We start from the raw sequence: 22,801 nt of genomic DNA, 5'->3' as shown, positions 1-22,801 counted from the left end.
GGTCGCAGGCAGTCGCTGAGATAGACCCATAACTCGTTCGTGGGCACGGTCAAGAGGCTGGCACATTCTGGCTGCCCCGTGGCTACAACGCACCGACTCAACAACACAGAGCTAACCAGTCCTTCACGAATTTCCTGATATGCTCAGTGTGGATTCGCCCATGCAGCCAAATAGAGCTGATCTATCGATATATTAGGATCACGCTGAAAGCATATACATTAATGGACGATGGGACCCGGCGCTGGACATGGCCACGAAAAAAACGACGATTACGTTACTTCCTAATGCGAAATTTGAGCGCAGCTCATCAGCTGTTTCAGCTTTTCGATAGATTGAGGCAAAGAATTCGAGCAAGACATGTGCGTACAATTACAGACAACTTGTTATTTTTCACACATATTCCTTCTTCAGGAAACACTCCACTAACAGTTTTTGATTGTCAAAAAGGAAGCTTTGTGGACGGAGAAATGGATATATGCTCGACTTGCTGCACCAATGCCTGTTCTCAAAGACGAAGTCTGCGCAAGTATTTCGCGAGGTTGTCGCAGCTGTGGGAGCCGTTACGAGCGAGAAGAACGGGTTGTTCTCCCGCATAAGTGGAAAGAAATTCCCGCTTGTCTTTATATCTACATTAAAGTCCCCACCCACCATGCCACCCTGGCAGGTGGCAACGTTTCTGGAACAACCTTGCCAATGCCAAAGCATGCAGCGCACATCTGTCACTACCGCCACGTAGCTTAAAGCATGATTGAGGTGTCCACTGTTCCAAGAGTGCAGTTATATGCCTTCCCTCTGGTTCAGGTGTCCCCCGAGATGTGTGACAGATACTGCGCATTTCCTTTCCTAAAAAAATACCTAAGACGCTTTGAAAATTATAAAGTGTGCTTGGCGAAAGCGTTGTGTCAACCCACTGCCAGTTCCCCGAACCGCTTGGCGCGGAATCACTGGGCCGCTTCGGAGCCACGCGTCTCACTCACTCGACTGCAACGAGACGTCTGGCGAAGAAGCGGCGGGCAGCTGCCACCACCGACGCGCGCGCGCTCGTTCTACCGCTGTGTGACGTCACGGTTGCTATGCATAGCTTCGCCCCCCAGTGGCGCGCCGGTTGCCAAGGAGGGGAGGAGGTTGCGCTTTTAGCCTTTCCTTTCCAAGCTCCCGCTCCTTTGCTTTCGCAGCTTAAAGGGTGTCCACTGCTGGTTACAACGGACAACGGCGACGGCAATGGCGACGGCGACGCCGCGAAAAGCAGAAACGGTAGCCAAATGGCTTTCTCCGTGGCCACAACACACAGACTCGAAGAACACAAGGTTAACCAGTGCTTTACGACTTGTCCAGCTGACTGCATTTCTCTCATTTCTCAACACTCATTTCGAGTTGCGGAAAGTACAACTTTCCATGGTTATCCAGAATTATGCCTGTTCTGCTTCAAAGTGGGGCTCGTTCTGTACAATATGACAACTCGGTAAAACATGACGTTTAAGCTCTGCTTATTCGGTATATTTTGGCTGTTTTTATAATAAAAAGCAAAAAAAATCAAGTGCGTGGTGCTTTCTACTTTTTTTGTACGTAAAGGAGCACAAACTAAATTTCTTGGCGTCATATTTCACGAACATCTCGACTGGTCCCCTCACATTGAAAAAGTTCGCACAGGTATCTCTAGGTCCATTGGTATCATGTATAAATTAAAGGACCTTTTGCCTATGTGGCTAAAGAAACAACTATACTACACACTGGTACATTCGCGTTTCCACTATTGTCTTCTTGTTTGGGGCACAGCACCTAAAACAAGCATAGAAAACATATACTTATTACAAAAGAAATTTCTGCGACTAATGGATAATGCACCATACCTTAGCCACACTGCCCCATTGTTTAGGAAACACCAATTGCTTACACTGTGGAATGTTATAAACAAAAAGATAGCGTTAGCCACTTACCAACAAATGCATTCTGATCCTGCCGCCTTTTGTCATAAGTATCTCACGAAACCACACAGCTACAACATACGGCACATAAGTTATAATAAGGAAAAAATACGTACTAACTACGGCGCCCAGAAACTTAGCTACAGAATTTCCAGTTTTTTAAACGATCACCATCCTGCTGTAAACATTATTCAAGAAAGCAAATCATTGAAAGCTTTCAAAAATTGCATCACCATGTATCTGTTGTCACTCCAGGCATAACCACTTCTTTTTTTCTTTTTTATTCTGTTGTCTCTCATAGTACTTCTCCAACTGTAGATAAATGTTTAAGATGAAATTACTTCAGTTCACTGTTAACCAATACTTTCTGTATTTCCATTTCGTTTTTATGTCTATTTTACTCGCTGAATGTCTTGTGCTCTCGAATGGGAGCAAGAAGGGCGTGGACTCTTTGTCAGGCATCCTTTTGCCTTTTAGTCTGCGCCCTAGGCAACTGTACCATTGAGTTGTCTAAATAAACACTTTGACTTTGACTTTGAAACGAAGAAATAGTAAAATGAAAAAAAAACGTTTCGTGATCGTGGCCAACTGCCTGGATTGGTACTCAGGAAATCTCGTCTGAAGACGTGAAAACGCTTGTGTCGCCATGTGTAGGAATGCTTTTCTAGCAAATCGCGTGAAACTGAGGACAAGCGCGTTTTGATCGTCGCCCGAACGATTTCAAGCCCAAAGGTTCGAGTGACAGGTGCAGCTACCCTGCCGCGGGCCACCACCTCCCCGCATTGTGGCGGCTGCTAACCCTCTCAGAGCTGCGCCTGCCTCTGGTTCCTTTAGCAGAATGCGATAAAACCGCAAAGGAAAGCTACTGCGAGCGAATCTAATGCCATTCAAAGCGCGAGGGAAAGCGGGCTGTCGCGAAGGCCTACAGCTAAGATGGCGGCTTGGTCGCTCCGGTAAGCGCGCACATGCGCAGTGCGCTCTGTGCAATTAGTTTGACATTTCGTTTATAAAGCGAGTGGTTCAAAATCTAGATACGTAGCTTTAACTGCTGAATTAACAAGGCAGTCTTACAAAAAAAAATGGGATAGCGTAATGGGTTAATTCCCTTATTCTGCAGGAGGTTATTCTCTACATTCCTAGACCCCTGGGACTCCTCGTGCCACTTCTGGCGCAGTGGTGCAGCGGTCAAGCGATGCGCCACTGCCCCGGGATGGCAGGTGCTGCCACCGGTGGGCCTTGTGCGACCCAAATTGGAGCGACCAACCATTAATTCAACTTCCACCTGCCACTCTGGGCAGTTTGCCCACCATCCGGGGGGCAGGTTGTGATGATGTCACGAGGTCACGTGACCTAGGTGGCCAACCTGCCTCCTGGGTTGCTATCTGGGCACCACCTGCCAGTCATATGCTCGTGATTTTTCGCGCACAACGCCGACACCAGATTTTCTGGACAACTGGGCCTTCAACGCTATCGCGGTAAGACGCTGCAGTTTTTGAAAAAATGGTTTAAACCTTTTAGCTGGGACACCAAATATAAGGTAAGAGTTGCTAAATCACACAGTGTTCAATCCCTGGTGTCTATTCAACCACACAGATGCGGGTTTGGCCCCAGAGCAACATCTGTCCTTTAATTTGTGCCGGGAAGCTGAAGCGCGCAAACGACGTTGAAGATTGTGACCCTCTCCATGATTACGACTTCCCTATGACTGGTCGATGGCCGGTGAGGGTAGTCATATGAGATTGTCGAGATCGAAGTTGTCAGGGCGACTCTCAGTGCACAGTGGAACACGTGGGAGCATCTTCGCCCATTGAACTTCGTAAGCAGCGCTAATACGCAGCTGCCACGTCAGCGTGGAACTCAGTATGCGAATACGCTGTAATAGCGTAGAAACTGCAGAGTAAAGCAGTTTCTATGGACAGAAAAAAATTTGAGCAGTTGGATGCAGTTGTGTGAACAAGTGAGAAAATGAGATGGTCACTTCTACGAGACGGGAACGCAAATAAGGTATTGATTTTGAACTTGTTACATACCCCGTGTACTCCACACATAACCCGTAGCTAAAAAGGCAACCGCACCATGGCACACAGTAAAGAGCAAACAAATAAAACAAAACACCGGTGTAATTTCTTCTTGCGCCCTCATACATGCGTTCTGTTTTTCTCGGGTACGCACCAGCCGGCTTCAATCTCTCTGCAACCCTTGGAGTTGCAGAGAGATAAATACTTAAGGGGCGACGCGGCTTTGAAATCCTAAAAGATCTCCTTTTTTTTTTTACACTTGTTGCATCCGCTTATACGCTCCGTTTTTTATGCTTACCCCAAGTTTCATAGCTGAAATCGAACAAGAATACTATAAGAAAGAATTGTTTCATGGACCGCGGCGGTTCTGCATTGTGGAGAAGCTCTCGAACAATGGACAGTTTTCTTCGTTGCGGTTTTCTGCCTAGATACTCACCTTGCGGAGAAGATTTCTTCCAGATTGTTTTATCTATTTTGATCCCGTTTGTTTTGCTGTACTCCTATCATCACAGTGCAGGCTAAGGCATTCTATATTTATCAAAGTAATTATTTTCAATTCCTTGCATAAAATTTTGTTCTCCAAATATGCCAATGAATATTGCATTTCAAAATTGTGTGCTTCGCGAAAAAAAAATCTAAGAAAGTCTTGACCAGTAGCATGCTAGTAGGAAAGCACAAGCCTTCTGCCACATTTTGTTAACTCTGCAGCATTTTAAAAAGATTTAGAGAAAAAATATTTATTATAAAACAATTTTCCGGAGTTATAACACTTAAACTTTGTGAGAGTAGTCAGGAAATTATTTCTAATGTGCCAGAAAAATTTTATACAAATACATCACAAAATGAAAAAAAGATGCCCAGGCTTAGCTTGGTTAAGCCAAGAATGCGTTGCATATTGCGCGGTCTTTTTGCGCGAGGTATTGCTTGGCGGCACTCGATTTTCTCAGCAGCTTTTCCTCCGTGACGTATGGATGGATGGATGGATGGATAGGAGCGCCCCCTTTGAAACGGGGCGGTGGCAACCGCCACTACGCTCAGCCGTTTCCTTTTCTTTTCTTTTCTTTTCTTTTCTTTTCTTTTCTTTTTTTCACGTGGTTTGGCGACGTGACGTCACCACGTGACGTCACGTCACGTGGTTTGGTGGCTGCCCGGCCGCGTCCAAGGGCTGAACTGAGTGATTGCAATATGCTACGCATTAAAAATGTTTGTTGAAAGCCGCGTCTACCCTTAAACGCTTCAGATTCGAGAGGGATCCCTTCGCGGAGCGATGGGTTTCACTGGTGTCATCAGTTTTTTTATAATTGTCCAGTAGCGTGGGTGAGGACTGAAGACTTGGTCAAATGCCTAGTAGTAGTAGTGCCCCAAGATGGAGTATATTTGTAATTAGGGAGTAATTGCTCATTGTAATAAGGGAGTAATTACTCAATTGCGAGAGTGACCGCTCGGGTGAAGTGATGGTCCCTGGTTCGAACCCCGGACCAGGACGAATTTTTCTTTAACTACGAAGTTTCTGTGAAAGCTGCATAGCTTTCCCTTGTAGCCTTATGGCTGTACTTGGGTGGACGCCAACGATTAATTCCTCCCTTATTACGAATTGGGACTCAAGGTCGCCCGGCTATCACTGGGTCGTTGTCGGCTGCGGTAACAACTATAGAAAGCGGAAAAAGTTATCTACACCATGCGAAGTGCATCGAGAGCCGCGGCGTAGGTTTGCCGACGCAGGCTGTTTCAGATGCACCGCCTCACGTCGGAAGAAGACGAGGGGCGTCTTTGAATCGCACGCATCAATCGAAAGGGTATCATCCTATCGGCAGCATCTCACGCGTGCACCAAACGCTTAGTTGGTGGAGAATGTGCAGTCAAAATTGTAATACTCATGCTTAAGCTTGGCTATGAGTGGAAGGTACTATTGGCGGCAAAAGTCACCGGGATGCAGGTGAGTGGGGAAACATTTTTTTTTTATTGCGGCGCAGTCACGTGAACGCACCGCCTGAAATTTGCGGTGATATGAGAGGACTTGCATGCTCCGCCGGTGGCAATAATACAAGGCAACATTGTCGCGAGCGTTGTATAACCCTATTACGCGGCGCTTCATTGAGATTAGGAGGTATATGAAATATCCCTGCTGTCAGTGATCACTGGTGCTGTTTCAAGTTGGCACAAAATGTTTCTCGATTCCTGCTGAGGAGTGCGTAATTGCGCTTGGAACGCATGCGCGTTTACTTGCGTGCGCACCAGTACAGGCTGCAGCACGTAAAGGCGCCACCCCTAAAAATATAATGCCCGTGGAAGCGGCACGGTGACAGCAAGGCCAGAAAAGAATCCGTCGACAGCGTGGCGATCAAGTAAACGAAACAGATCGAAACTCACCTTGCTGTACTCATCGTGGATGGCTTCCAGATCGTCAGGTTTGACGTCGTCCTTCTCCAGCTCCTGGATGGAAGAATACAAATGGAACTCAGTGATGTTTTATTCTGCGCGCTGAGTTACGACACGCGCTTTTTTCAGCTTGAATATTTACTTTTTTTGCGCACTTTATGCAAGCAGTGCAATACATCGTGAGTTAAAAACGCACTTATGAATATGTCTGTATCTTCCCCACTAAAGGTTCTTTTTCATTTCTTATGAAACGGTCGAGAAGCGATGTCTCACTTCCGGGAAACTTAACGCCACGAAACGACACAAGAGCTATTAGGAACGCCGTAATGGAGGGCTCCGGATTAATTTATGCAGGTCACTTGGGGCTATTTATCGTGGGATTACATAGCCCAACATCGGAGAACTTGTGTCTTTCGCCTTCATCGAAATGCATCCGCCGAAGTCGGGATCGAACCCGCGACCTTCAGATCAGTAGTCGAACACCAAAGCCACAGAGCCACCGCGTCGGGTAGGAATCCGAAGTGCATTATCCGCTGAATGTGAAATAACCTCGACACTATCGCTTTAATACTTCTCTTTTCTAAACGTCGAACCTGGAAAAAACGATAACCAAGCATAAGGTCTATTTTGAATGACGTAAGATTTATGACAAAAGAAAGAAATGGAATTATTTAGTTTCAAAGTCGGCTGGAAATTTGAAGCACACTTTAGCGTGCGCGGAAAAGTGTTGAATTTCCCAGGGGTATCGACTCTTAAAAGGATGGACGCGTATAAGCATTCCCGTTTCGGTCACACTCGTTGGACACTTGCTCGGAGTAGACTTCTCCGTTCGCAGCGCTGACAGGCTTCGATCGAGCGTCGACTGGCTGACATTCCGTGATCACGCAGTTGGCGAGACGGCGCCGCTCCAGCGCCTGCCTTTCCTGTGCGTTACTGTGAGCCAGCTGGTGTGAGACGCAGTCTGTGCGTACATCTCGTCAGGAGAAGAAATCAAGAGGAAAAAAGCATCTAAGACCAGTGGTGGCTCCGGCCAGTTCCTCGAGATTGACGCGGCACAGGGCGCTCCCCGCTCCAATGGACCGCACCTAATGTAGAACACTTGTGCAGCTCTGCGACTCCTCTAGCAGTGTCAACAGGGATTCTGACCCCTCGGCGCAGTGCAATGCCCGGGTTCCAAGCAACCACTTTCTAGGTGACAGCTTGACCGCTGACACCACCCTGTATAGCGCTGTTGTGGAATTTTCTGCGTGCGTTTACGAAGACTAGAGAGCCGTCTGCATCGAGTGGAGTATTGACAGAGGACAAGATGGGTAGTCTTACCCACTGTTCAGAGGCTGCTGCTCGTTTAACTGGCGGGAATACTCGTTGAATGCGCACCAATTAATGTTGAATTCCCTGACAAGGCGATGCGTTAAATATTAGCACTGGCACGATAATCACTGTTCGCATTACATCATCATTTTCTGGGCGAATGCGACTGCATTAGGCAGTTGTGATGATTGGGAAACCAAGAACCATAAACTAGAGTTTGCATCTATATGGGGAAACGCCTGCGTCCCATGACACGCGGGACTTCTTACAACTATGGTAGGGAGAGAGAAACTGAATAAGAGAAAAAAAAACGATCAAAACAAGCAAATCATAGCTGATGTATTAAAACAGCTGATATGCTGCTACCTTTTGCTGGTGAGGGGATTTAGGGAGGAAAACACGGTTGCAGAAGGAAGTAGAAACAGCTGAAAAGAAGGAAGTGCGCAAAAACATGTGGTTACATTTCCCGGGATGGGGGGGAGGAGGGGGGGGGGTAAGAAAGATTCTAAAGTTTGTCCATAAGCCCAACGTGTTTGGTTTATGCAAACAAAAAGTCAAATGCACATTGCTGCTGCAAACGGCAGAACAACGAATCTAAAACAGACTTCAATGCGAGGGGATTTACGTTAGGTTCTCAATTTTAAGCGCGTAACAATATATAAAGTGAGCGTTCAACAAAATGTGCAGCATATAGTTTTCACTGAGCCACAGTTGCCACAGTTGAGACGGATGGATTGTCCCAAGCGACACTCATAGCTGTTCTTGAATGCGGCTCTCACTGAAGAGGCACTGGATGGCATAGACATTGCAGATGCAGGAAGTCGGAAGTCGGCAGGAAGTCGGCGCGGGAGTCCTGATTTTACGTGTGCGTCAGATCGTTATAGGCGCTGATGGGAAGGAGTAAGCACGTACTGAAGCACAGAAAGCAAGCGGTGCCTTGACGACACAACAAAGGCGCTACCGTCCATTTAAACAATTACGATTAAAACATATATTGTCGCCAGGAATATTCGCTGCGTTATGCAGAACATGAGAACACCCCTCAACCATGCCTGAATGAGCTCATTAGAAATGCAATCACTAAAGTGGTTTGGATAGACAAGAGAGGGAAAAAGTCACCCAAACAAGAAAAAAATAGCAGAGTACATAATCAGGACTGAAAAAAAAAACATCGTCGAAATTTGAGTGCTTTCGCTGCAGTACCAAAACGTTCAAAGCTAAAGGGCACTTTTTTTTTTCGTCCGCGAGCATCGACCACAGTGGCAGCTGCGTAAGTGAGATCTCACGCACTCTGAGCAGCCGACTCTAAGCGCGCATTTGTGATGACGTCTGCCTGGCAAGCTTTATATTATTTCATATTATGATTCAATTGGAAATGCAATTTTTTGGCCAAAGTGAGTTCGCTTTACTAGGTCTCAAAGGCAGAGCGAAGCGCAAAGGCACGTCGTAAAGCCGCGTACACGTACCCGGCGACCGAAATTGATTTCGGGCCTTTCCCCTCCGCCATCACTTCCCGTTTTACGTGCGCTGAAGCTAAAACCCACGGGGGCAATAAATCTCCTACCCTTGCCTTCCCTGCCTTTCCGCGACGACATATTGTTTGTTATAGCTCATTTTATTTCATTGTCATGCCCTTTTTAATCACTTTTTGGTCGTTAATGCCTGAGAATTTGTTGACGACCACCGTCAATGCTTCCTATAACCTTGGAGCACAGTGAGGAAAATTAATATAACAAAAGACACTCAATAAAAAGAAATAGATAGAAATAAGCTATTGCGAAGAATGATGTCAGAGAGGAAATCAATATTTTATGGGCTGTCGACTCAGCTATAGGCACCGGGCATGAATTTGGAAGCCGAAATTAATACCTGCGAATTAGCAGTTGTACCCGGTCGCGGCGGGTTTATTGAACGGATGTACGATGCATAGAAACAGCGCGACAGCGTCCTCTGCAGCTACCCAGAATTCTGCGCCGCTATAGATCGTTGTCAAGCAACACAGCGTCGCCTGATGCCAGCCGTGCATCGGTCGCCTTTGCTATTTCATTTTAAGGCGGAAACTTGGGCTAGTTGGAAGGCATTCGAAATTATATTTGCTAGCGCATATTTGGATACAAGAGTCAAAAGAACACATACGCACAGGTAGGACGCTCGTCTTCAACTGCCGTTTATTGGGGAAAAAAATTGGAATATAACTCTTCTCAAGTTGCTGAAAATCTCACATCCGCAGTAGTGGTGCCACGCTTAAGGTACGATATCTCTTTTTTTAGATAGACTGACAGATAGAGTGGTGATCACAGTTTTATGCTTCTTTATCTACACACAAGGCTCAAAAATTTGTAGTTCTCATTGCGTTTTCATCGTGGCTAGTACGCACGTTTCCTGAAAGATAGGTGAACAGGGTATAGGGTCAGGGTCGCCAGGTAATAGGGTGAGGGAATATAACTGATCACAGCAAACGACGTTTTATCGAACGATAACCTCACGACCCTGACCCTATACCTTATTCACCTATCTTTCAGGAGACATGCGTACTAGCCACGATGAAAACGCAATCAGAAGGATAAATTTTTGAAGCCTTGTGTCCATATAAAGAAGGACAAAACTGTGTCAGCTCTCCATCTGCCAGTCTATGTAAAAAAGAGATATCGTACCTTAAGCGTGATACCACTACTGCGCGCGTGTGATTTTCAGCCCCTTGAGAAGAGTTATATTCCATGCTTTCTTTTTTTCAATAAACGGCATTTGAAGACTAGCGTCTGTCCTGTGCGTATGTGTTCTTTTGTCCCTTGCGTCTAAGTAAGCGCTATAAAATGTGATTTTGTTATTTCGGTTGTGTGGGACGCAGCGCTCGGCTACAAGTCGCTAAGGCCAGCAGCATCCTCAGTAATGGGCTCATTAAGGCGGTTCAACTCTCGGAACGTCTAAGGTGTGCATTGGGCTGCACTCTAAGACTTTCTCGATTAATTGCGCCGATCTCATCTTGAAAATACTCCAATCACTTACAATGGCCGAGCGCTTCACAGGATACTCATGAGTTTAAAAGAAAATAAAGAAGAAAACGATACTCCAATTACCGCAATTGTTGCAATTAATCTGCCCATCTGCAAAAGTGGGCTGCAGTGGTAGACCCGCCCTTAGAGATTATTTGCTTACCAGCCGTAACGAGAGAAACTGTAGAAGTGAGAGCACCGTCTGGGAAAAAAAATAGCCAATGAACACGGCCGAAACTTACAGACTAATGGAAAAAGTGCAGCGCATCTTGGGAAAACTTCGTTTCGTTCTTCATTTTTCTTCCCTGCGCAGGTCGCAGATGTGAGGCCGGCTGAAGCCTTTCACTTTCGCGCCTTGTTTTCACAGAGGTGGCGTCAACTGCCCGCCGTGTGAGGCAACACCGTGCCGGGAACGTGACGCAAGCTGTGTGCCCGGTGAAACCATGCGCTCAGGTCTTCTCGAAAGACGCTCGCTTTAAGACCGCAGGGGCTCAGAGGTCAAGGCCGTGTGCAGGCCTGACGGCCATTTGTCACGCGGGCGGCGCTCAAGACCGCGAGAGAAACCTCCAAGCTGCGGCCTCTGTCGCTAAATGGAAGAAGCAAAAACATCTCACAAGCACGGTCGGTTTCGAGCGACGTGACCACGGTCTCCAGCCGCGCCGTGAGTCGAGCGCGGTCGCTGAATGACCCCGCATCGGTCATCTTCGCGGAAACGGGGTGTCCGTTCACCAGTGAACGCGGCCTGGCTGACGCAGAAAGATGGTGCGAATCACCCCGAAAACTCAGCTGTTCTTTTCTTTCAGATACGCCGGGTCATTCTAGCTTAATGCGAATGAACGCATCAACGGCTTCTACGTGCAGTGACGCCATCGATGGCATCGGCGTCGAAGGCTTTTTGACGGTACGCTGCAGTGAAGCCGGGCATAAGCACCGCACGCTTGCGATTGCTGCAGGTCATCTCCCAGTACCGAGTGTGACGAGTGATTTTCTTCATTTCTGTCTCATGGTGACCGTTCGTGCGCGCTGCAGAGGCCAGTCTCTGAGTGAAAGACGCAATTTACAACATTATCGTGATAAAATAATAAATTTGGAAGACTTAAAGACATGAAAGCCTCGAGCTGAAAAGTTCCAACTGCCAGTAGTTTATTCTCAGGTAATTATTTCGTCCTGGAAGACGATGATTGGCTCTACCTTCTCAATAGTTGTTTGTCTAAAACTGGCAACACATGCTGGCTTTCTTCTTATGTTACTTGTTACGGTCGACTAAACTCTGTCCTGCTCCCTTTTCTTTCACTTAGCTTCAACAGCAGACACATCATGTATTGAGAGATTGGTGCAAGCAAAAGCAGACTGCTAGAACTCAGTCGAGAATAGGAGTGTTAATCATCACTGCATGCTCTAATTGTTCTCGCCAAGCACGTACTGAAGCCTCTTTTGTTTCTGCACGTGTGTAGTGCCCGCAGTTATCTAGCGCTCTTGTGGCCGCGATGCTGGATGATGACAGTTCAGTAACGGTAATGTGGCAGTGAAAACATTGAGACTGAGAACAGTTGCCGCAGGCGGGTTGGGTCGTCAGTCTAGGGCTCATGTGCTGACGGCCGCTGCCCTTGCTTGTTCCACTGGGCGACGCTGGTCCCATGCTTGGTCCCATAGCCTAGCTGTCTGAAGAAGATATGAGCTTGGGCAGGGCATGCAGTGCGAAGGCAAGATAACCAATTGTCATTAAGGGTAACGGACTCGATTCCAATAGAAGGCAAGCGTAGCAGGGGGAGGCAGAAAGATAGGTGGGATGAGATTAAGAAGTTTGCTGGGATAGGGTAGCCGCAGCTGGCACAGGACAGCATTAATTGGAGAGATAGGGGAGAGGCCTTTGCTCTGCTGTAGCGGCAGTCAGGCTGAGGTGCTGGTAGTGGTGGTGTGGTGATTTTAGCCCGTGTTTGCGGCCCGTGATGCGTCCCACCATGCGCATAATCTGGGTGATCATGGTCTCGAGGTGCTGGAGATTGAAACACGTGACTAAACGGCCTCTCATAAATTCTGTCCTTCCTCCATGGCGGCAAAATAGAAGCGAACTGGAGCGTCGTGCAGTCGTAATGGCAACGGTATCCAGCATAAAAAACTTCATCTCCGAGCGGAATTCCAACCACCACCGGGGGAAAATCGAGCAGTTTCGATAGGCGGGGCCTCAGACAATGCAACCACCGTCGCAGCTTCTCGCGCTGCCTGCATGCGCAGGAATCGTTGCATCACTCCTCCAGTCGCCAGGTGCACTGAAATAGTTGAAACTGGAACTAACCGGAGTTTCATAGGGCTGATGACGTAGCTTCTTCCTGTTTTCTTATTCATTCTTGTTGTCTGCCTCCTTGCTTCTGTGAAATGATCCGAAATTTAAAAAAGCCTCCGCTTTGCTGCGGTTCTTTCGTAGCCTCGATGGCGGGGTTTCGAAGTCACGACCGTTTCATCGACCAAGTCATCGACCTGGTAACTACACGACATCGTGGAATTATCGGCCTGGTCTTTGCAAACTCGCTAAGAGGAGGCCGTCTAAGAGGACGTACTTGCGTTTGGAAAAAGTACACGCCAATAGCTTGGGTCAACGCTCATTCGACCGTGCAATTCGCAGTGAGTAATTACTCCCTTATTACAAACCTACTCCACCTTGGGGGATTCCTCTAAACATTTGATCAACGTCATATAAATTTCTATTGATGCGAAAACATTAGACGGCTCACTCTCAAGGTCATGTCCGCAAGAAAAGACACCATGTGACGCTAAGAGTCGACGAGTCACGTGATGAAGATGATGGAGTCACACAACTAATTAAAGTTAACACGCCTAATTAGTACTAATTAATATGATTAAGTAACGCAGAGACAAATTAGTATAATCACTGATTACATCATATGAGTATGACGTCATTCCAAGTCACGTGACTAGGATGTAGGTAACATCATACCAAGTCACGTGACAACGGTTTAACGTGACCTCATGCCAGGTCACTTGACAACGGTGTAATGTGACGTCACATCAAGTCTCGTGACAGCGATCTAATGTGACGTCATACCAAGTTCCCACCCACCTCCCTACACCCAAACCCTAATCCATGAAGGGTAGATCAAATCTCAGCGATGTCATCACTGGTTGACCTCAATGTGGTGGCAGCATTGCCGACTACATTCGCATCAAATTTTGAGCAACCGTCCGTCGTACAGCGTTCCGGTTGGTGTAATAGCATATCTCTTTGCATATAGCTTACATGTTTTAGTCAAGTTGGGGGCTAGCTTGCGACAGGGGTTCGGACCGATTACATATGCACCTTCAGTTGCATGCTTTAAGGTGCAGTTGAGGTGTGAGAGCTACTGCGCCTTTTCCTTTCCTGAAAAAAAACATGATTTAGCATTCCTCCACATAAGCAGACTTAAGTGCCCTCAGACGTTTTTCTTTTTTATCTGAAGTGTGCGCTGCACACACGTTAACTTTTAAAAACGGAGCTTGTAAGAGATCAGGGACCATATTGCATAAGCTTCCATTTTAAAATGGACAGTTCACGTCTGTCTCGTCCTCTGTGGTTGGTCAATCAGATATACCCGCGCCTTCAAACGTCTGTGGAAAGCGACCCAGCCATTGGGTAGTTTGAGACCGGACCTCATCGTTGGCTGCATATCACAGCCATTGGCAGCCAGTGGGGAGGTCCAGTCGACTGCTGTTTCAGAGCGCTGCCATGCACCGCACCAGTGGCTGCATGTCACAGTCAATGCCAGCCAATGTTGAAATCCGGTTGGGTCGCTTCCCACAGACGCCTGAAAGCCGCGGGTGTATCTGAGTGACCACTGACAGAGGACCAGACGGACGCAAAATGACCATTTTAAAATGGACAGCTTATAGAATAAAGCCCCTGGATGCGTTAGACTGTTAAAGGCACTTCCACATCAAATTGCCTAAAACGCTGCCGGGAGGCAAGTCCGTGTCCAGTGAACTCGTCAAAAAGGCCACGAACTGTTGGCTAATGTGGTGGGGTCGCTTTTCGCATCAAAAATCCTCCGCACTGGAAGCGTGATGCGGTTGTCATCGTAAAACGTCTATTGATGTGGCCATTTTTGCTTCCAAAGTAACGAAATGAATTAAATGAGGAACGTTGCTGTGAATTTCATTTTATAGCAGCTTAAGTGGTGTCACATAAAATAGTCATAGTAATCCTAACCACATCGCATTACCGAATTTCATAGCATCAGCTGATGCTGAAACTTGTGCCACATTCAGCGAACGTTGCTGTAAATTCTTTTTAAAGGCTCTTGTGGGTAAAAAGGGTGCTTCTCGGGTATAGTAGCGCCACCAGTAGCGGTGTTACTCATTTGGCGATGTAGGCCGCGGGTGGGAGCGGCGAGACGATTTTCTGCGTCTGCAACCGCGCCGCCATGGGGGTGATTATAACGACTGCTTGAGCTCACATGATCCGCCGCCCGCTGCGTATTACCTCCACGGGGCAGCAAAAGACGCCGACCTGCTGCTCCGCTCCAGTCCAGGGGAGACAGAAGCGTGCACGTGGCACGAATGTCAACGAGCGAGCACGCATGCTGGGGACTGTGTCTCCACGTGTGCTCTTCGATCGCTCGGTTCTGGTTTAACACGCCATAAGGAACACAATTATTCCTGATGAAGTGCCGTGGAGAATCATGTTTTCAAAGTTCTAAAAGACGATATGCCCATTGCAAACGGTCAGCTACACTAATACCATGATGGCGCAATTGTAATAGTTCAAAGGTTAACAGGGACATTTTGAATAAACAATTCGCGAATTAAAACGACTCGCCTGCCTGCCTTCTGACAACCCCCACTAAAGGCGTACGACATAACGGAGATGATATGAATTTGCTCCAAAAGCGCATTTTTGAATGCTGCTGACAGTAATCTCTGAAAATGACCCCTGACGTAAGACAGACAAACATCAAACCTGGTTCCATATAGCCTCCAGACGGCACTCAATCACTTGACTAGAAATGCGGGGGCCTCGCCTGTTATATCGCGAAAATATGCAATATTTGCTTGGTAAGAGTTGGCAAGTAAAATATAGACAAGAAATATACACAAGGCAAGATCCTCTAATTGGAGTATCCACCTGCGTAATCTTGGTTTTCGGTAATTCACGAGGCAGCAACCAGGCGCATAAATAGAACTGGGAAACTAGTGGCTTGCTTCACTTTGAAGGCAAAGGAGTATCAACCGTATAACCGTACGCTGAGGTCAATGCAGTTTAACTCTTTAATCGCTGAACTAGAAAATGTTTACATCTTCCCATTCCTGCGCCCCTCTTTTCTGTTAAATCATCTGCTTTTAAAATGCCACTAATCGCATCTCTCTCTGAAGCCTCTAAGAACGAGCGGTCGCTCACCTTGAGGTCAGCGATCCTGCGCAGCTCATCGGCCCACTCCTTGTAGGCGTCGCCCATGCACGCGAGCCTGTTGACGAAGTCTCGGAACTCTCGAATGCGCAGGTCGCCGGGGCAAATGCAGGTCCACTCGTAGAGCAGCTTCAGGATGATCAGGTGCGCGCCAGGCAGCTCGCACAGGGGACCGTGTGCCGGAGCCACCGCCTCGCACGCTGCGCACCCGCAAGCCCAGGCGTGCAATCGACAATGGGTTGCGCGAAATCGCACTAAGGTAAGGTGCGTTGTAAGACGCGCATTTGTCTCAATGGGCCCTGCAGTCCAACAGCGTAAGGTGCCGAGGCTTACCTAACGATGTGCCCCCCGCCGACGCGTGTGGGCTGAGAACGAGGCTACGAAAGCCTTCTTTCATAACTATTATGGCCACGTTACTCACTTCAAGTGTGTTGACGCTCCCTGTAGGGTGTATTGAGGTGCACCGGCACGTAGAATTTATAACAGCGTGCAGAAAGCACATTCGATTCTTTCCCCTTTTGTTTTACAAACTACAAACGACGAAGGTGATGATTTTAACAGTGCAAGGGAAGGTTGCAAAAAACCGAAGTGTGCGTGCAGTTTGTTTTTCCCGTTGCACGTGAAAAAGAAAACGTGGGGGCGCACCCGACAAAAGGGACTGCTGGACGGGCTGCGGGACGGAGACGGTGGGCGGAGGCGCGGCGGCTGCGGCGGGCTTGCTCGCCGATGAACCCGTGTAGGCCCCCTCCGTGGTGGCGCTGCGGATGAGCGGGCCGTGTCCGTGGGGCAGCTGCAGCGAGGCCGCCTCGAAGGTGACGCGCGGCACAGAGCAGGAGCGCGGCCGCGCGTAGCCTGCCCCGTCCAGCCCGCCGGCACCGCCGTCCGGGAAGGCGTCGCTGGAGCCCGCCTGCGCCCGACGACGTCAGGAACCTCCCATGTACGACAGTGTTTTCAGAGTACGGCAGAGGAGAGAGGACGCGAAGCATTCGCCTTGGGTTCGGCGTCAAGAGTTTGGGAAGGTTGGAAGCAGATGTTGCGAGTGTTGTGCAGACAAAAGGAAATGTTTACTGCACGTTTTTTGGAACATGCATCTCACCGTTCTGCCGCTAATTTCGGCAAAGTAATTCGTAAGGCGGTATTTCTGCACAGCGGAGTATTTCGATCACGCTACAAATTGTTATGGTCATCGCCATCTTATTGACTAGATAAAGGAGAAGAAAATCACGAACGTAGACCATTCAACGTTGTTAAGAAGGATAGGTTTCAAAGATAGCGACACATACACACGTGCCTCCCTCAACCTTTCTTTTTTTTTTTGTATAAACCGTCAGCTGTGACATATTGCACGCATTCTGGCTCTTACACTTTAACAATATAGTTTCTACATTTTAAAGGAATTCAAACCCACAGTCGCCGTGAGGGCGTTGCTGTTCGAGCCAGATTGACGAATCATTACTCGGGCAGGAACAAAGACCTAACAAGGCAGTAATTACTGGTTAGCATCCACCCAAGCGCAGCCATACGGCTACAAGGAAAGCCTGACAGCTTTCACAGAAGCTTCGAAGTTGAAAAACAACAATTCACTTCTCCACCTTGGCATATTCTTCTAAACATATTAGAGGAACAAAGATGGGGGAACGCTGACCAGCGTCTCGAAGTTTGGCAGATTCTGTAGCTCCTTCTGGAAAGCCGCAATGTCGGCCTCGCTGGTCGTCCGCGAGGGCTGGTCCTGGCTGGCGGTCGGCGCCTTGCTCGCGCGCTTCTTGAGGCTCGAGAACTTGAAGGTCCGCCGCCCGGCCGGAGAAGAAGCCGGCGAGGGCTCGGGGCCGCCGTCCGGAGCCACCACTGTCACCTGCAGGGGAGGGCGCGCCTGAAAATGCACCCGCGGCGTATGTGTGGCGCTGGGCAAGTGCACATATTGGCCGCAGTGTGCGAACGGCAACCTGGATCATGACTTATAGCACGGAGGAGACCAGAGCGAAATAATCAGTTAACTGATTGAAGGGTGAGGCACTACGCCTTAAACTATTACTATTTCATACATTTTTGATGCGCATACATGCGATGACAAAATTTCAGCAGCGTTTGCTTGGGGGCTAGTCAGTTCATGTTTTCAAGGCGGAAATCTTTTTAGCGCAACACATACAGGGGGCAAGACAGGCGCTTGTCCTGTCTCAAGACACAGTTAGTTTGTTAATTAGTTTGTTTGTTTTGTTGAGGTTTAACGTCCCAAAGCAACTCAGGCTATGAGAGCCGCCGTAGTGAAGGGCTCCGGAAATTTCGACCACCTGGGGTTCTTGAACTCGTTGGTAATTAATGAGTGCACTAACGGTATTGGTACTATCTAAATGATACTAGGTATGAGTAGATATACGATACTAGGTAATGAGCAGCCACGTACGATTTTATTAGTTAACTATTACAATTAATAGACTATTAATAAACTATCATAATTAATGAACTGTTAAAATTCTTAGCCTTGGGGCACAATAATATACTGAGAAATAGGAGGCCTTCAACATCGTAGGTGAACTCATTTTTTTTTAAATTTCTAACTCGGCATTGTGTTTTGAGATATCGAACATGGAATTACGCACGCGAGACGACTTAGTAACAAAACAGACGCGCGACATGTGCCGAAAGTTTTATAGCCCCAGTGCAAGCTGGGAGGCTCTCAGTCACGAAAAAAAAAAAAAAACGCCCGCATTCTCAGTCAAGAGACGCGCACCTGACTCGTAGCGTTTCTTGTCAGGGGCTAGCGATTAGTCCATTTGAAACGCCGTAGTCATGCAGACGCACGCTACATAGGACGTTTGCTGCGTTCCTGGTTGGCGATTTGGCGACTGGTGACTCCTGGTTGGCGACTCGCAGGTTGGCGATTTGCTCCCAGCAAAGCAGATGGGGAAGTCTCGCGTCAGACCCACGCCCAAGAAACGCTGCTTCATTCTTTTGCCGTTTTTTTGTATCCCACGGCGTTAAATGCAGCTATGCTAATTTCCGGCGCAATTTGCGCGTTTTTTGCGGTGCGGGCTCATTTTTCGCGCATAAATTCCACGTTAGACATCTTGAACCACAATGCTGATATAGAAATTTCAAAATAAACTGGGTCAGCCTACGATCTCAAATACCTCCGATTCCGCCGTATAAAATTGTGCCTTAAAGACAAAAAATAAAAGCTCGACTAGTTAATAGTAATTAGCTAATCAGTAAACTGCCTATCACCCTGTATATAATGTCCGCAATTCCGTACAAGGTACACGCACAGAACGCATTGTAGTTTTTTTTATGACTATTAATAAAATTCTGTAGAGAAAAAAAAATAGTATACGTTTTGTATAGACGTCAGATGATCGTTGGAAACATGGAAAATAGATATCAGAGGGGATCCTCACACTTCGTATCTCCGTAGAGCACTCGCATGTGGTACGTTGAACTATTTGTTCATAAGAAGAAACATAACCGGACAGAAAAAATAATCATCCTAGTTCATGAAAGACTGCAAATGCACAGCAATCACACGTAGACGTTAGCATAGGCGGCTGCGGAGAGGGCGGTGCGTTCGACATGTCGGTATTTTGTACCAGAATTTTGATAACACGTTACAACAATTGTGCATGTCTCCAAAATGACCTCCAGCATTGTTATCTCCACTTTGCTGGCTAGCGGTGTAATCCTTCACCTTATCTGTGCTGCTGATGGATTTTGGATGATGTACAATAAGGAACTTCTCGTAGTTTTCAGTTATACAGAGTCGAACTGCATGTGCTTGAGACACACAGAAGTTGCGCCAATTTCTTACCCCATGGGCACAATAGAGATACATAGCAGAAGTGCAGTTATTTGCGTCATCTCACGTTTGAAGAATACAGTGGTGATGAGCAGGTCATGTGTCAAGTTAGTGAAGTACTGCTCTTAATGTGCCCGTGTGAAACTCACTTCTAATCCTTCTAAGCTTACATTACGTCAGTGCAACTAACATTTTGGTGCTTATCATAAAATACAAATATTGACTGCTTTGCCACTTGCGCTAAAGAAGGTGGCAGCACGTCCATGGGCTTATATCCTAGAAATATGGCAAAAATAAAAGAAAAAAAATGAACAGTGACGCAAAATTAGTTGATGATTGCATGTGTTTCCGGCACTGCGTCGCACCAAGCCTGGCGGGCTCTGTGGTCTCATGTCCACAGTGCGACAGAGCAGACGGTAAGCCGCAGCGATAAAGAAACTATGCGGAACGCTGAAGATCATTTCAGTGCTCCTTGTGCATAAAACCAACATGTCACCGGTATCCCTCCTTAGATAATAACCTCTTTCTCTCAAATGAATGTAAAAAAACTCCTCCTCGTCCCGTCCCCTTTGTTGCAAGGATACCTATTAAATACCGTTAAATACCGTATTAAATACCGTACTGCGCATAATAACGGGCGTTCTGGTCTAATACTTGTTTCGCGGAAGTTTGCGCGGCTGGAAATTCGTCTACTTCGCTCCACTTCAGCTTCGTGGTGACGCTGGACCTGTGTGCGTGCGGGGTGCTATCGCACCTGCTTGATGTCGGCGTGCCGGATGGACTCCCGGCGCTCCTCGACGGACGATGCTCGCGTCCAGGAGGGCGGACCAGGGGGCGCACAGTTGACGGTGAGCGCGATGTGGCGCCGCTCGCGCAGCGACTCCTCGGTGTCGGCCGACGAGCCCGCGCGGCTCCGGTTCTCGGAGGCAATGCTGGCGCGCGACGGGGCCCCGCGGCGCACCGCGTGCGCGGTGCCCAGCAGCCGGTGCTGGAGCAGCCGCACCACGATCACCGGCGGCAGCACCATCTGCAGCGCCGACAGGTGGAAGTGCACGCCGCTCGCCTCCTGCGAGTACGAACCTGCGGGGGAAAAGAGAGGAAGGGAATGGCGGAAGCACCTTCTACGCATTTGCCTCATCGTGCTGAACTCGGGAAGGTGTTGCGATGATCGGCTGATTCGGAGGCCAGCGGAAAACGCACAACATTAAGACGCTGCGCATATTGAGAGTACAGTGAGCACAAAATTTAGGGAGAATTTTTCAATACCTTAACTTTGTTTTTGTTTACAGTAGGTAACGTTTTGGCAAGAAGTTGTGCACTGCTGCGCGAGCGTTACATTCCAGTCAAGTATTACCTTCTTTCTCCTGCAACAGCTACTGAGATTATAAGCCACTTTAACCTCGCCTTTTCTTTTCAACCACACTATTGTGCATAACGGCAACCTGAGGGGCTGTCTGTGTCCTGAGGGGCTTGTCTGTGTTCACTTAATCTTTTATTCCCAGGCATTTCCGTCAGAGAAGACAGCCCCACCCCTAATGTAATACCCTCTAACGAGGGTCTTTAAGGTAATAAAGTGAAGTGAAGTGAAATGTTATTGGCGCCTTAGTGTTCTACTCTCCTGTCTGGAGCAGTACACATTGACGCAAAGGCTATGAAAAGAAAAACAGGACTGTATGTTCGCAATTTCATTAGAGTGAGAGCAACATGAAGATCGCCGTGAGTGCACAATGTGAAGGAGTTAAAAAAAAAACAACTCTTACAAAGTTTACGGTAGTAAAAAAGCTAACAAATCATACGTGCCCGCAGTTATGAGCTGCATGCGACATAACCGTTTAGTCGTGCATGACACACAGCCGCGACGTCAGAAAAGGAGGCGCATTGGTAACAAAAACCTTTGCGGAGTCAGGTTTCTGTAACCTAAAGCTTGCTTTTCCACATAATAAAGTTTATTGAGGAGAAGCCAGCTCTGCAAACCCTTTGTTGTTCGCTGTAGTTACCGTTTTATAGCCTTAAACAATAGGTATCATATGAAATATCAACAAAAGCATTGCCTGTAGGATACGAAAGGTATTTATGTATAATGCTCAAAGGTAATGGTATCCATCAATACAACGCCAGTCCTGGAAACCAATGCAATTACAACGACGTTAAGAGGCACTCAAATATCCTTCTGCACCATCCTCTCAAACACTGCATCGTGTGTCTCACGTTGTGAGCAGAAGAAAGAATAGTTGCGATGCTAAGATTTTAGCTGAATAAATTCTAGGCTGCCGTGAATTAACGGTTTAGGAGCGAACCAAGCGAAGTTCTTGCCTACTGGCGCAAGTCGTATAAACTGATGTTTGATCACGTAGGAGTAATATTGAAAGCTTATTGTGAGCTTATATAATTTCTTCAAATATCTGGAACACTGTAGCACTTTTCCAGTTACTTTTGAGTTGGCTCCTATAAGACACGAATGCATGAAGAGAAAAAGAGGCCGCCCCAGAGAAGCTGTGCCACTGCACACTCAAGCTGTTTGTCCTGCAGACAAGCATCTCTTGAATCGCTATATGAAATCGGAGAGTGGCTGTGAACAATCTGACGAATGAATTGCAGTCATTTGAGTTGCGCTACCAGTCAAAGCAATCGTAGTGATTATTATGCGCGCCACCTGCAAGTGATCAACGGGTTGACATTCGCGTTATCCTTTTGATTGTTTCCGCCCATCACTATTGCCCTGCTACATTAAAGATAATTTTTACGTTTTTATGACACATATACGCTAACACTTATTTTTGCTACCTTAAACTGCAAAACTTTGCGAATTCCGACTCCCAGGTTTGAAAGTTAAGCTTTCTCTAGATATCAACCAATTCTATCAACTTAGCTATTCAAGCTTTTCTTCTCTATTTTTAGTCGACGACATAGTGTTGATTAGTCACATTTTGCTGGTATATCGACACATTGAGCGAGTAGTGCGTGGCGTACAGTGTGTGGTACCTTCTGTT

General features: G+C 47.4%; 1 protein-coding gene across 1 annotated transcript in view; it reads right to left on the bottom strand.

Annotated features, from left to right (window-relative positions):
- Positions 1–22,801, bottom strand: part of LOC149349731 (uncharacterized) — a 555,241-nt gene that overhangs the window by 156,406 nt on the left and 376,034 nt on the right. The window contains exons 12-16 of the mRNA XM_089578770.1: positions 20,566–20,891; positions 17,670–17,876; positions 16,670–16,931; positions 16,016–16,224; positions 6,314–6,376 (exon numbers count right to left, since the gene is read on the bottom strand). Coding sequence (XP_089434896.1) covers positions 6,314–6,376; positions 16,016–16,224; positions 16,670–16,931; positions 17,670–17,876; positions 20,566–20,891 — 1,067 coding nt within the window. The remainder of the gene's footprint in view (positions 1–6,313; positions 6,377–16,015; positions 16,225–16,669; positions 16,932–17,669; positions 17,877–20,565; positions 20,892–22,801) is intronic.

Source organism: Amblyomma mixtum, chromosome 3, assembly GCF_055824585.1.
Source record: "Amblyomma mixtum isolate Tamu chromosome 3, ASM5582458v1, whole genome shotgun sequence".
Taxonomy (NCBI): Eukaryota; Metazoa; Arthropoda; class Arachnida; order Ixodida; family Ixodidae; genus Amblyomma; species Amblyomma mixtum.
The sequence above is the reverse complement of the archived record's forward strand: the minus strand, read 5'-3'. Positions and strand labels throughout refer to the sequence as shown.